This window comes from Vicia villosa, unplaced genomic scaffold (assembly GCF_029867415.1).
Source record: "Vicia villosa cultivar HV-30 ecotype Madison, WI unplaced genomic scaffold, Vvil1.0 ctg.000250F_1_1, whole genome shotgun sequence".
Lineage (NCBI taxonomy): Eukaryota > Viridiplantae > Streptophyta > Magnoliopsida > Fabales > Fabaceae > Vicia > Vicia villosa.
In genome coordinates, this window is record NW_026705103.1 from 63080 (window position 1) to 77271 (window position 14192).

The 14192-nt window shown below is 29.8% G+C and overlaps 1 protein-coding gene across 3 annotated transcripts; it reads left to right on the forward strand.

Annotated features, from left to right (window-relative positions):
- The first annotated feature begins 2235 nt into the window (after positions 1–2235).
- Positions 2236–9993, forward strand: LOC131625906 (serine carboxypeptidase-like 11). Of its 3 annotated transcripts, none has more exons than XR_009290978.1 (13): positions 2236–2487; positions 2596–2741; positions 4042–4118; positions 4242–4364; positions 4486–4588; positions 4696–4733; positions 5014–5112; positions 5210–5446; positions 5530–5601; positions 5779–5897; positions 6015–6108; positions 6208–6253; positions 9757–9848. XR_009290978.1 is itself a non-coding variant. In XM_058896738.1 (13 exons), the coding sequence occupies exons 1-13, from the start codon at positions 2339–2341 to the stop codon at positions 9838–9840; spliced, it is 1407 nt and encodes a 468-aa protein (XP_058752721.1). In that variant the 5' UTR covers positions 2237–2338; the 3' UTR covers positions 9841–9993. The 3 variants fall into 3 exon arrangements, 2 of the variants coding, with proteins under 2 accessions (XP_058752721.1, XP_058752722.1); XM_058896738.1 differs by having other exon boundaries at positions 2237–2487; positions 5995–6108; positions 9757–9993; XM_058896739.1 differs by lacking the exon at positions 2236–2487 and having other exon boundaries at positions 2670–2741; positions 4282–4364; positions 5995–6108; positions 9757–9993.
- The last annotated feature ends 4199 nt before the right edge of the window (positions 9994–14192 follow it).

Consider the following 14192-nt stretch of genomic DNA (forward strand, 5'->3'; position numbering starts at 1 on the left):
TTACTATTTTAGTTTTTTTTAAAATTTTTGTGTAATTTTTTTCCTCCTATTTTGTTTTTCCTGCAAAATAAATTCATATTTTTGTCTCTTTTAAAAAATAAATTTTAAAAAGGAAACCAAAATCGTATTTTTAAAAATTGAAAATCAAAATCGGAAAAAAAGACAAAAATAGGAGGACCAAAGTTGTAATTAAACCTTTAAATTTTTGTTATAATCAATTCGGTCCAATTTCATTTTTTTTTTTAAATTTTTTTAATCAATCTTGACGTAAATATCATATATTTGATTAATTAACCACAATTCAGCTAATTGAGTTTTGGTTCTATATTAGCTATAATTTGATTTAATTATTAAAATGTTTGGAAACAATGATTGTATAATTTGTATCCACTATCCAAAAAAATGGTTTAGTTATTTAAGAACATTTATATCTACTTTACTACAATAACTGTAATCACAACAGTTTAAAATTCAAGTTAAATTTACAAATTTAACATTTAATTTTCTTTAATTTTGGTGTATGTTTACACAAGAGACTCTTCTACATGTTCCTAGATGTAAGAAAACTTAGGTCAATAATGTTGTGTAAAAAGAAACAATTAGGATGGAGTGATATCACTTCACTTCACTATATCACTATATAAGTTTGAGATAATGAACTACCACCATAAATTCAAATAAATCCTTATAAAAATTTTGTTTTAATGATATGTGTCATTTTATATGATTAAATTTGTATATATATGTATACATTCATATTTATCTAATAAAATAAAAAAATGTGATACTTTATTATAATCAAGGCCGTCTCAATGAGTTATAAAATTTCTTACTAATTTTCTTTAATATGCAATAAAATATAAATTAAAAAAGACATAATATATGAATGATAATTTTTTCACATTAATTTTCTTCACGCTGTATTTGTATACACAAATCACTTAAACAGATTTTTATATAAAATAAATATTTATTAATAATTAATTAGTAAAATTTAATTTTTAGATAAATGTTAAAATAGTTGTTATATTTTAATTTAAATCTAATGTATACATTAAAAAACTTTTTCATGAATTCATGATTGAATTTTTTAACTTTAATCTACATTTTGATTTCAAGATCCAATGCATAAAAAAAAGTTGGCTTAAATATATTTTTTTGTCCTTAAAAGTTAGCGAGATCTTGATTTTCGTCCCTGTAAATTATTTTTTTTTCTGAATTCCTATACTTCATTTTTGCGTTTGTTTTAGTCCCTAAAATTAAATTACGTAGAAAATTTTGCACAAAAATCCGCAGGAAACCTGCAAATTTTCTTGCGAATTTTAACTTTAGGGACTAAACCTCAAGCAAAAAGTAAGATATAGAGACTAAAAAAACAACTTACAGGATGAAAATAAAAAACGCGCTAACTTAGATAAATTAAAAGTGCATTTAAGCTATTATACATTTTTTGTATTTTTTAAATCTTCATTAATAAATTTGAAATTTAGAGCTAGGCAAAACTTCTTATAATATTAATTTTCTTTAATATGCAATAAAATATTAATGAAAAGAATAATATATCAATAATAATTTTTCATGCCTTATGTGTATAAACAAATCATTTAAAAAGATTCTTATATAGAATAAATATATATTACTAATTTAATTTAATTTATTAGTTGACATTTTTTTAAATAAATTTTAAGATAATTATGTAATTTTAATTAAAGTCTAATATATACTTAAAAAACTTTGTCATTGAATTCATGATTGATTCTTTTAACTTTAATTTTACATTTTGATTTCAAGATTCAATGTATAAAAAATAATAAAATATTTTTTTTTATATCTCTCAAATCTTGATTAATAAACTTGAAACTTAAGCTACAATTTACATAATCAAATGATCTATATGATCTATCAAAATTTAATAAAAGATAAATAATTCACATTTAATATAAAAAAAAACACGTAGTAAATATTTGTAGCAAGTAACTCTAAAATTATTTAATATAAAATAGAAATTTTATTATTTAAATTATTAATTTCATCTATAATAAACTTAATAATTTATTTATTAATTAAATCAAATATACATACTATTTTAAATATTATAAATTATAATTATAATAATAATATTTAAAACAAACCCGTGGGAAAGCACGGGCTTTGCCTACCATTATTAAATTCCTGAGCATGTGCAATGTACTGATATATTATATATAATTGAAATGAATATAAAAAGTTATCTTCTAGACACCTAACACGGTGCTCCATTCTATGCTACACTGTATTTGTTGACCTTTAATACCACACATATTCTACAACAGGATCCACTTGACATCATCGACTAAAAATGGCAAGGTTTAGTTCATGTTACGGGAAGGAACTTTTTTTTGTTCTTCTTTTATTATCGTATTTGTCCTTTCAAGTTGCAACATGTGGCTCTATAGTAAAGTTTCTTCCTGGATTCAATGGTCCCCTTCCTTTTCTGCTTGAAACCGGGTCAGTTTTACTAACTTAGCTATATACTTCATGCTTTTCATGTTTATTTATTTATTAAGCTATATATGGTATTAAAATAAATATTTCATATTGATATTTGTTAATAAGGTATGTGGGAGTGGGAGAAGAAGAGGATGTGCAAGTGTTTTATTATTTCATTGAATCAGAGAATAATCCAAAGGAAGATCCTCTCATGCTTTGGCTAACTGGTGGACCTGGTTGCTCTGCTTTGTCTGGTCTTGTCTTTGAAATTGGTAATTGCAACTTTGCTTTTGATAATCTTACAATAAGTTTTTGAAGTTTATGTTAAACCTAACTTGAGTGAAATGTAATCAATTGGGTTAGTGAAATGGTGGTTGGTAGAGTGAATGAGAAGAGGATTTAAAAGCATTAAATATTTTTTCATTCTAAATAAATATATAATTTATATAAAATATAATAAAAGGTGTTAGTGAGATGACATTTGAGAGAAATAAGAAAAAACTTATATAAAATATCAAAATCATCCTTGAACGTTTGGAGGAAAAACATTATGGAATATTATGAAGGTGCCAAACAGGTCTCAACACTATTTCGTGAAATAGGTCAAGTTTTAAATTCGAACTCTCTAATATATTTCTTCACTCTGCTCTATTTTTTTGGAAGTTTTTGGAAGCGTAGAGATTAACATAAAATTTTGTAATTTTTAGGTTTAATGGTACAGTGCTCGTGGGCACGCCATGTTCCACACTAATTCTTTTATAGAATATATCTAAATTTTAGGCTTACACCTTAAATTATGTCCACCTTATTTTTTTAGATTCTTTATAAGACGTACTTATTTTGTGAGGTCACTAAAATAAATCAGCCATCGATTTAAAGACCAAAATTTTGTGACCGCCTATTCGGTCACGAAAATTTATTTTTATATACAATTTAATTTATATATATATATATATATATATATATATATATATATATATATATATATATATATATATATATATATATATATATATATATATATAATAGAGACCGAAATTTCGGTCACTATTTTTTGTTTTCTTTTTCTATTTTTAATCCTCTTTATTATGTTATTATTTTTTTCTTCATTTTTTTAAGATTTTAATTATCTTTCAATTTTTAATTTTTACTACAATTTTTATCTTTTTTATTGTTTTAACATATAATATATTCATATAAAATATAATACTCGATGTTAAATGGTGTAGTGACAACTCCTTATTCAAATACGCAAAGGTCACAAGTTTGATTCTTAGGGTATCATGACTTTTAATTTTATTTTACGAAAAAGAACACTAGAATCGGTTTCTAAATTTGGTCACAATTTTGGTCGCTAAATTTTGGTCACTAAAGTCGTCGCAAAAGCTTAGCGACTAATACCTTTTCAACCGAAAAGTAATGATCACTAAATCGGTCGCAAACTGTGTTAGTGACCGATTTTAAAATTTTTTCGGTCTCTAACTCGGTCACTAAAAGCGAATTTTTTAGTAGTGATTAAACAAAATAAAATAATTATGCAGAATAAATTAAACTTGAGATGTTGCATTTTAGGTCCACTTGAATTTAAAAAGGAGGAATATAACGGGAGTTTGCCTAACCTGATATTGAAGCCACATTCATGGACAAAGGTTAGGGTTTAATTCTTTTGTGTTGGCTAATTTTAATATTTTTGGCTTTATTGTATCTATTTCATCTAATCATTTTACTTAAACATTTAAATATTGATTTTTAAAATAATTTTTCATGTATAGGTAAGTAGCATTATATTCGTAGATTTACCTGTTTTCACAGGCTTTACATATGCCACAACAAATTCTGGTTCACAACGAAGTGACTCTATATTAGTTCATCAAACTCATCAATTTTTCAGAAAGGTATATATTCAAACAATTTTGATTGTTCTCATTTCACAATAATCATTTTTTTTTTGTTTTTGAAATTTATTTATTATAATTAGTCAAATAAGAGCGAAAGTTATGTTATAAATATTTGTAGTGGTTAGTTGATCATCCAAAATTCAAATCAAATGAAATTTACATTGGCGGTGATTCATACTCTGGCATCCCTATTCCAGGAATTGTTCAAGAAATTATACAAGGTATAAAAGTCATGCTCAATTATGCATTAAAATACCATTATGTTGTTATTCATTTATTGTACATTGAAATTTATAGTGAAGTTATTCATAAATTTCTAAGTTTGCAGAAAATGAAAAAGGTGTCCAACCTTGGATTAATCTTCAGGTTAGCTTCTTAAAGGATCACCCTATTAATTTAGGATGCACCATTTAAAAAAACATAAGTGTTTACCGTACACTTTAATAATGTAAAAAATATATAAATAAGTATTGAAAATTTATAAAGTACTAACACAGACACGAATATGAGACACAAATTGTTTGACCAATTTAATTCAACAATTTATGCATGATATGAAACAAAACAATACATTATAGCAACTTTCAAGTTGATCATGACATCATCCAATAACTTCTAAATTAATTATGATAACTTATTTTTTCAGGGATACTTGTTGGGAAATGCTGTAGCAACCAGAAAGGAAAGTAACTATAGAATTCCTTTTGCTCATGGAATGGGACTCATATCCGATGAACTATACGATGTAATTTTAAATATTGAATTTTAATTCCTTAATACATATTGAAAATCTATGAAGCACTGGAATATATGCTAACTAACTAATCTATAATATTATGCAGTCACTCCAAATAAATTGTAAAGGCGATTATGTAAATGTAGAAAGCAGAAATATTTTATGTTCTAGAGATATTGAATTATTTGAAGAGGCTACATCAGGACTTAATTCAGCTCATATTTTAGACCCACAATGTGAGTGGCGTGATGATACTGAAAAAATTCTAAGGAGATCTCTAAGCAAGAAATATCCCTCCAACTTCCTCACTTCAAATCTCAGATTGCCTCCCTTAAATTGTCGAGTAATGCTTCTTTTCTATTATGGAATGCAACGATAATATTTTTGTATAAATCTTAAAATACTTTGTTTTCTTTCCATCCTTAGAGTTATCCATATTTCCTTTGCGCTGTTTGGGCCAATGATGAGAGTGTTCGCAATGCATTACACATACGTAAGGTATATAGTTGAAACATATACATGAAAGTTGTTTCTTATGTTGACTATCTATTTGTTCTAAAAACAAGTTTTCTCCTTATAACATTTTACAAAGTTTCCCACATTTGTGCACTATTTCACGAAACTCTCTACTAGCTATGTAATTATAACATAAGTGGTTGGTTGCATGTGTTACAGGGTAGTATGGGAAAATGGCATCGTTGTACCTTTAATATACCTCATAAGAAGGATATATTAAACAGTTATGATTATCATGTAAATCTCAGTAGAAAAGGCATTCGTTCACTAATTTACAGGTCAGTAGTATTTCTCTATGCTCATATATTTCATAAGATGAACTATGTAATTTTATGATTTCTTATGGAAAGATAATTTCTATATTTCTAATAACAGTGGAGATCATGACTTGTTAGTTCCTTTCTTGGCGACACAAGCATGGATAAGATCTTTAAATTATTCCATCATTGATGATTGGAGACAGTGGTATACAAATGACCAAGTTGCAGGGTATTCATATAATTATAACTTTATTTTAAATAATAATTAACCATGCAGAATTTATGAACATGTTAAATTAATATTTGTTTTGATTTTCTGCATGTCTAGATACACACGGACTTACTCTAATATGATGACATTTGCAACTGTTAAGGTAAGTCTCATTTTCTCAAAATTTCTACAACTATAATTTACATTCACATGTTTTACTTGACTAGTTTATGAATATATTGTGAAATACGATATTAAGCACTCATGAAACATTAATGTGTGGAAAAAGTACAATGACAACAAAAATAAATATTCTCAACCAATTGTTAGTTGGTCCAATAGTGATTTTTGCATGACTTGGTAAGGAGGATCGCGGTTCGATCCTCTGCAACTGGGAACAAAAGGGGCTAGAACAACTTGATGTCAAAATTGACCCCTGAACTAGATTAGATGGTAAAAAACACACAAAATTTGTTTATCAATTTTAATCAAACCAATATATTCTAGGGAAAGATAAACTCTCTGATTCACTATAATTCAAAATTTATTACAAGATATTACTAGATGAATTACAAGAAAACAGTCTTTCAAGTTCCCAACAACTAATCTTATTTTCTAACCAAGTGTTTTTGAATATATCCAACTCTCAATATATGAATCATACAAATTAAGATTTTTAGAAGTGTTTCTCAATCACCTTAAATATCTCTATAGGTTTGTCAAATTCTTAGAACAATGAATCCTAAGAATTTATACTCTTCCCTCTCTATGTTTCTCTAATTAGGATTACCACCTCTTTTCTCTTTCTTTCATACTAACAAAAGCGACAAAGAACCATATTTATAAATGTTGAAACCCTATATATCCAATTCAATGCAAAAACATGACCCATTATTATAAAAACCTAAAAAAATGAATCGACTCATCTTAACTCCTGTGATCCAACCATCGTCCCCCAAACTGCTGACCATAAGCCTCCTCCAGTTGACTTCCACAAGTTCACAAATCCAAGGCTCCACCGTAACCGCCTGCTCGCTTGAAAAACCTGATAGGGAAAAAAAGATTGTTTTGTTCATCACCAGGAATATTGAAACATACTTCTATAATTCTCCACATTAACTAAAAATTGACGGTGTTATCAATTTAATCATCACCCACCTTGACACTCTTTCTAAAGCTTGAATCATTATTCAATGAACTTTATAAATTCCAATAAATGTTTGAATCTTAATATAGGCACATGCATTTAACCACCTTACATTTCTTTGGTATTCTCACATGTCCAAAAACATGGGTTTTTCAATTAGTGAATAATTCACTGCCTTCATACATCTTTGAATCTCCTTAATTTTGAATGTCCCTTTAAGGTATTTAATTATGAGTTCTGTAACCCTTCAACCGCAAAGCATAACAATTAAGGTTGGTATAACAATTAAGGTATTCATATTTTCACACCAAGGCCATTTGAAATTGGCTCGTGCATCTTGTGATTTTCTTTGAACCAAATACTCTCCTCGTTACACTAAACACAATGCAAAAAGAATGGAATCAAATGGATAAAACCTGAAAAACTAGGTTAGGCCTTGAAACAAACATGTCATGACCAGGTTTTGTGCACAAAGGGCATGAGATTTTTGAGTTCCTTAAAGCATGAATTTGGCTTGGACCTTTGAAGATGAAATGTTCTTCTATTCCAGATGAACATTTGGCAAAAATAATTTCCCATAAATTGTAAAAAAATGAAGGAGTGATGCACTTTTGAAGATAGGCATGCCATATTTGAAATTTCACTATGTCCACAAGATGACCTATAATGTTTTCCATTCTTTGTTGACTTTCCCCTCAAAATTGGTTATTGATCTTGAAAGATGACTTGAAGTAGACTCATTCAAGATTACAATGCAAAAAGAGTGGGCTCAAAATGATTAAAAAAATGAGCAAGTTATAATTTTTTGAAATGGACACACAATTTATTGAACTTTCAAAGTAGGACCTATGATGTCTTCTCACTTTTGATGACTTTCTTCACAAATTTTCCTCTTTACTTGTAAAGAGAAGTTGTTGATGGTGTCAAGAAGAATAATTTGAAAAAAGAATCACTAAAAAATGTTGAAAATTGAGTGAGTTATGCCATTGTGATCATAGAATCAACGACTTGTTAAATTAGGTCAAACTTCTTTAATCAACTTTGACTATCTTGAACTTTCCTTGCATTATAAGACATGAGGATGTATATAAGGACTTGAAATGATATTTTCTTGAAGCAAACTTGATTGCGAGGCTCATAGCTTGATGAAACTTGTTGAAGAAGGCATGAAAATAAATAGATGAACCTATGGAGTTTCTTGATGAATCAAGCCACATGATCTTAAGATGAACTTGATCAAGTGAAGTTAAGAGATTATTAAAACATGACATTTGATGACGAGGATAATTATTTTGAAGTCTAAGTCATTTAACTTCCATGAATGACCAACTAATTGAGGGTCGATCCTCAAAACCCTAACTTTAGGAGAGGGTGTGGATGCACTTGGTGCAATCACGTATCATCAACAAAACTTGAAAGAAAGAGATATATTTTTGTATTTTTTTTAGTATAACATAGTAAAGAAGTATTCACAAGTTAAACAAACATGGGTTCTTGGTGATTCCCCTAAAGGCAAGATGAGCACAAAGCTACAAGTCAAACTCAAGATTATGATCTTGATTAGTGGTAGGAATGCAAATAATCGGGGTATGACAAAACGTCCTTCTACTCTTATTCTCTCCACTTGAGACATTTAAGCCTTGACTAATTTCGCCAACCTTCAAAACATTTATCTTTAAAAATTCCTTGGATCTCACAGTCATTGGGCTTCATCTATGGTGACATTACCCTTACTTTCATAAATAAGGGCATCCTTAAGATTCTCAAAAGATATGAGTAATGATCTTAACAAGAGTAGAACCTTGACTTCATCATCAAATATTCACCTTAATATTCTCCAAGTCATTAGTGATCTTGTAAAATTTTATCAATTGTTCCACTATCAGTTTGTTTCTTTACCATTTAGAATGAGTATAGTTTTTGTTCAAGATACAATATTTTGTGAGTCAACTTACAATGATTCAAGTTTGGCCCACATCAAAGCTGCAATATTTTGTAAGTTTCTCTTACTATGATTACCACGTCTTCTCTATTTTTTTCTCACTAATTAAAGTGTTAAGAGAATCAAATTTTCTAATTGTTGAAAACCTATATATCCAATTTTGGACCAAAACACGACCAATCAATGGTCTGACCTGCAAATCGAGCCGACTCAATTGGAGACCCAACCACTGACAACCATCGGTTGTCGCCCGACATATTCCAACTTTGTCGCTGAATTGCGGCTTATTCGTCGTCGTCTGCTCGATAGAAAAACCTAAGACTACCAAAACAAGATTTTTTTTCTCTTCAACGCTTGAGATTATGAGACATGCTTATACAAAATTGTTTATTGATTTCACTCGAGTTGCTTAAAAATTTAACATTAAGCACTCTTTTATTGTGGTTATTATACTTTATTTTACATAAGTGTTTGTGCTGTAAACATTTAATTAACTTGTTTATCCGTTCAATTCCTTTATCGTGAATTAAGAATCAACTAGTTTCTTTATTCAATTATTAATTGAAAAAAATTTCAGGGTGGAGGACACACAGCTCCAGAGTTTCAGCCTAAAGAATGCCTTGACATGTATAATAGATGGATATCTAATAAGGCTTTGTAGGAATAACTATAAAACAATTGTGAATAAATATGTATCATTTGGATTTTCTTATTATATAGCAACAAGTAATATTGTCAGGTTTGTTTGTCTTTTTCAACAATAATAAATAACAAATCTATCGATTTAACATCAATAAGATCCATATTTGAAGGTAAGGGTAGACTTTGAATTAATCAAATGAATTGCACAATTTTTTTAAAGATTCAATTAAGAGAAATTGTACTTTTGCTACTTTTTAATTATTATTTTTTACTCTTATTTTATTTATATTGAATTTGACTCATCCTTGTAGAATAAAGAGAGTCGGTCTTTATAAACTCATTTTAATTTTATCGTGTTCTAAGCAGCAATTGAATATTTATAATCTCAATTGTTTTTTCGGCCATTGACTAAATCTTAACTCAACTGCATGTTGTTTTTGACTGAAAACTTAAATTTTTTAAAAGTAAATTTGATAAGAAGAAGGTAGAATGTTAAAAGAAAAGAAATGGATAACAATCTTACAATTCAGTATTTTTTATGGTAAGTCCTGGCAGTCAGGACTGTCTGGACTAATGAAAATACTAAACTGGAATTGTTTGGGATTGAGCAACCAGAGAGCAATTTCTAACTTGCGTAATTTAGCTCAACAACATCATCCATACATCATGTTCCTATCGAAGAGGTTAGCTAAAACCCAAAAGTTGCAGCATATTAGAGTAATGATGAAGTTCGAATCTTGTGTAACTTGTTGATGTTGAAGGAAGGAGTGGAGGCTCAGCAGTTTTGTAGAAGAATAAAGTCCGATGTAGTGTCATAAATTTCTCAAAAAACTTTGTTAATATTCGGTTCAAGATGATACGAAAGAGGAGTGGAGATTAACTTGTTCTTATGGTTACCCTGAGAGAGGAAGAATGCGACAAGCTTGGGATATGATGCGTGACATTCGGGATATGTCACGTCCCGTGGTGTATCGTTGGAGACTTTAATGACTTGTTATCTCAACATGACAAACACGGTAATCACCCTCATCCGAATTGGTTGTGCGTTAGTTTTTGCCAAGCAGTCAGTGCTTGTGATCTTACCGACATACCTATTGAAGGGAACCCGTTTACGAGGATTAAAAGTCATGGAATAGACCATGTGCTAGAGGAAAGGTTGGACAAACGTCTAGAAAATCCATATTTGTTGAATATGTTTCCCAAAGTTGGATGAAGTTTCAACTAGAACCTGGAGAAGAGGTTTTTGTACTGGCGAAGTAATGCTATACTAGGACTTAGAAGGTTTTGCAAAATGATTCGAAGATTATTTCGACGAAGATTGATTTGAAATAAAGTTGATAACCGTATTTTTGTCTTATTTGTTCCTTAAGAGGACACGTGGAAACACGTGAAAGGCGAAGCGCATGCAAGCGAGAACGTGTCATTCTTTGGAGAAAAGACCATTCGTTATCGTTACTGTCGAAATAGTATAAATATGATATTTAGCAATAGAATTTAGTGTGTTCAATATTTTACCATACTTGAAATCACTCAAAGTATCTAAGTGTTGTTAAGAAATAGTTTTCTGAGAATATGTACATATGAAACACCATCTTTTATTCAATGTCGATTTACTTACATTAACTTTATTTTTGTTCCATTTAAATTATTGTCGAAGTTACTTTTCTTGCCTGTACTTTTTTGGATCGTCTTTGCACCATTTTTAAATTCACCATTAGCGTCGAAAAACTTACCATAAAGAAAACTTAAAACAAATTTATACATGTTAGTTCCATGGTTTTGTGATTGGCATTAATTTTGCTAAAACATGATTCTTAATTGATGTTGAGCTTGGAGGATGGACTATTGGACTGAGACCTTGATACTTTGGTTGTATTATGTTGATATTCTGGAATTCCTTGGAGTTTACTCCAAGGCATTGGGTTGTTTTCTTTGTGTGCAGGTTATTTGAGTTCCATATTTTGTATAAAGTCCTTGAGATGTATTCCAAGGCATTGTGACGGGAAATTCTCCTATATATAGCTGTTACTCTGCCCAATTTTTGTCTCAAGTTCTTATAGTGCATTTCCAAGACCTTATGCAAGTTATACATATGGAGATGTTATGTTCATATGGAGCTTATTTTCATCTGGTACTTGGTATTGTGCTTGCTTGGTTTGTAAATCCAAAGGATGGGAAATCTACATTGACTTCTTTATGTCAAGTGTTGGCTTCTTATTAGTTAGATTGTTCTTGTCCTTAGATTTTATTTTATGCTTTAGGATAGTCCCTTCATCTCCTCCCATCTTCTTAAATTTTCAAAATCTTCTCCCTTTTTCAAAACCTTCTTATGTTTGCAAACTCTTTTAAAATCTTTCTTTAAAAACCTTTTGTCCTTAGTGACTTTTCTTTCAAAGTTTAAACATGAGTAATTGTTATGGTGGAGATGTAATTCCCCAAAGTCTTGATATTGATTGATATAATGGATCCTTTTCCACTTGAAAGATTTAGTGGCATACTTGTTGATTTATCCAAGTTGGACACCTTCTTTCATTTGTAATGCTAAGAAACAATTTGTTCTCCTGTTCAAGGATGATTGGATGAGTTTCCTCTCCTATTATGATGAAGTGTTTATTCAATTTTAATCAAAATATTTTGTTTCCCTTTTGAGTGGAACTACATTTGCTCTGACTTCTTCATTGCACTAAGGAGGTATGTAGGTACAAGACGTTATGTCTTCTCGAGAATATTTTAAAACCAAACAAAAATCTCTTTTGTACACAACTCTTTTTAACACAGATTTACAAAAAGGTTCCTGTGGAGTACCACAGATGTGAGGAATGCTAACACCCTCCCCTTGCATAATCAACCCCCATACCTAAAATCTCTACTTTTTATTAGTTTTGATTTAAAAAAATTCTTTGGGTTTATTTCGCTCTTTTCCATTTTCCATTGGAAACAATAAAACACGGTGGCGACTTTCACTAAAATAGTGAGTCAATTCAATCAATGGCTTTGATCTTAATTTTTCCCTGCTACACATAACAGGGTGACCTTGAGAGGAGGAACTTTAATACTCCTTATGGGTTATGGAAAGGAAAGAAGCCAACAATCAAACATTTTCATGTCTTTGGAAATAAGTGTTATATCCTAACTAACAAAGATTCCCTAAGAGATGAAGGAATATTTCTAGGATATGCTACACGAAGCAGAGCTTATAGAATGTTTTACTCTAAACATAAAATTGCAATGGAACTTCTAAGTGCAGTCCTTGATGGCTCAGTCTCTGAAGAAAAGACAGATGATACAAACAATGTTGGAACATCTCATGTGTAGACTGATGAAGAAGTGAGAGATGAAATATGCGAATTCACAAGCACTGAATCAGTAGATTCTCAATCCAGCAAATGTATCTCTATTGAAGAGAAGACAGAATAATCCAAGGAACTGACTTTAAAACAACCAAATAAAGGGGATATCACTGAGTTCAATAAGCAAGTATCTAAAGTTGATGAATGTTTTGCCTTGAGAAATAGTCTGTTTTTCTGGATCAATGAGAAGCAAGCATGTGTTTCTAGGTTAAATGCTGAAGCTGAATTTAGGGAAACAAGAGGAAGTTTCTCTAAACTGATAAAACAGGTGTTGAAGGATTTCAATGTCAAACATAATTTCTTGACATTACACTGTGCTAATCTGAATATTATTAGATATATAATTCAACATGGCCGGAACAAGAATCTTAATATCCGATTAATCAAGAGTTTTGTTGAAAGGAAGATTGTTACTCTAAAGCATATGGATAATAAGGAACAACTTACTGTAATGTTTAAATCAATTCAAAACATAAGTAGTGGAGTTGGAACTTGCAATATTGAGGAGTTATAGCAATTACAGATATGGAGGAATGCAACTGTTACTGCATCTTTCCTCTATTTTCTGAGGCTGCTGAAGCCTACTCAAATTGCAATGGACAAGAGATGGAACAAAAGGTCTCTGCAAACACTACGCCAAAAATCACTTTTGACAACACTTTTATCAAAAAGCGCTGCTATAAGCTGTTAAAAAAATCGTTAAAAAACACGGGAAAAAAGTGTTGTCTTTTGATAACTTTAGAAAGCGCTTCTAAAAAGCGCTGCTAGAGGTGAACATTAGAAAGCTCTTTAAGAAAGCGCTGCTATAGGACCTCTTTAGAAAGTGTAACACCCTTCTAAACCCCGCGGAAATTAACATTAAAATCAGAGTAAAACATGAAGAAGAGTATTACAACGCCAACAAAATAAACAATATTCAATGTCATGCCATAAAGGAACGATAAACCAAAAATTATTCAGGTAGCATGTTAACACAGCGGAATATTCTTAACAACTGAATAATCAAACATCTGGAGTCGAA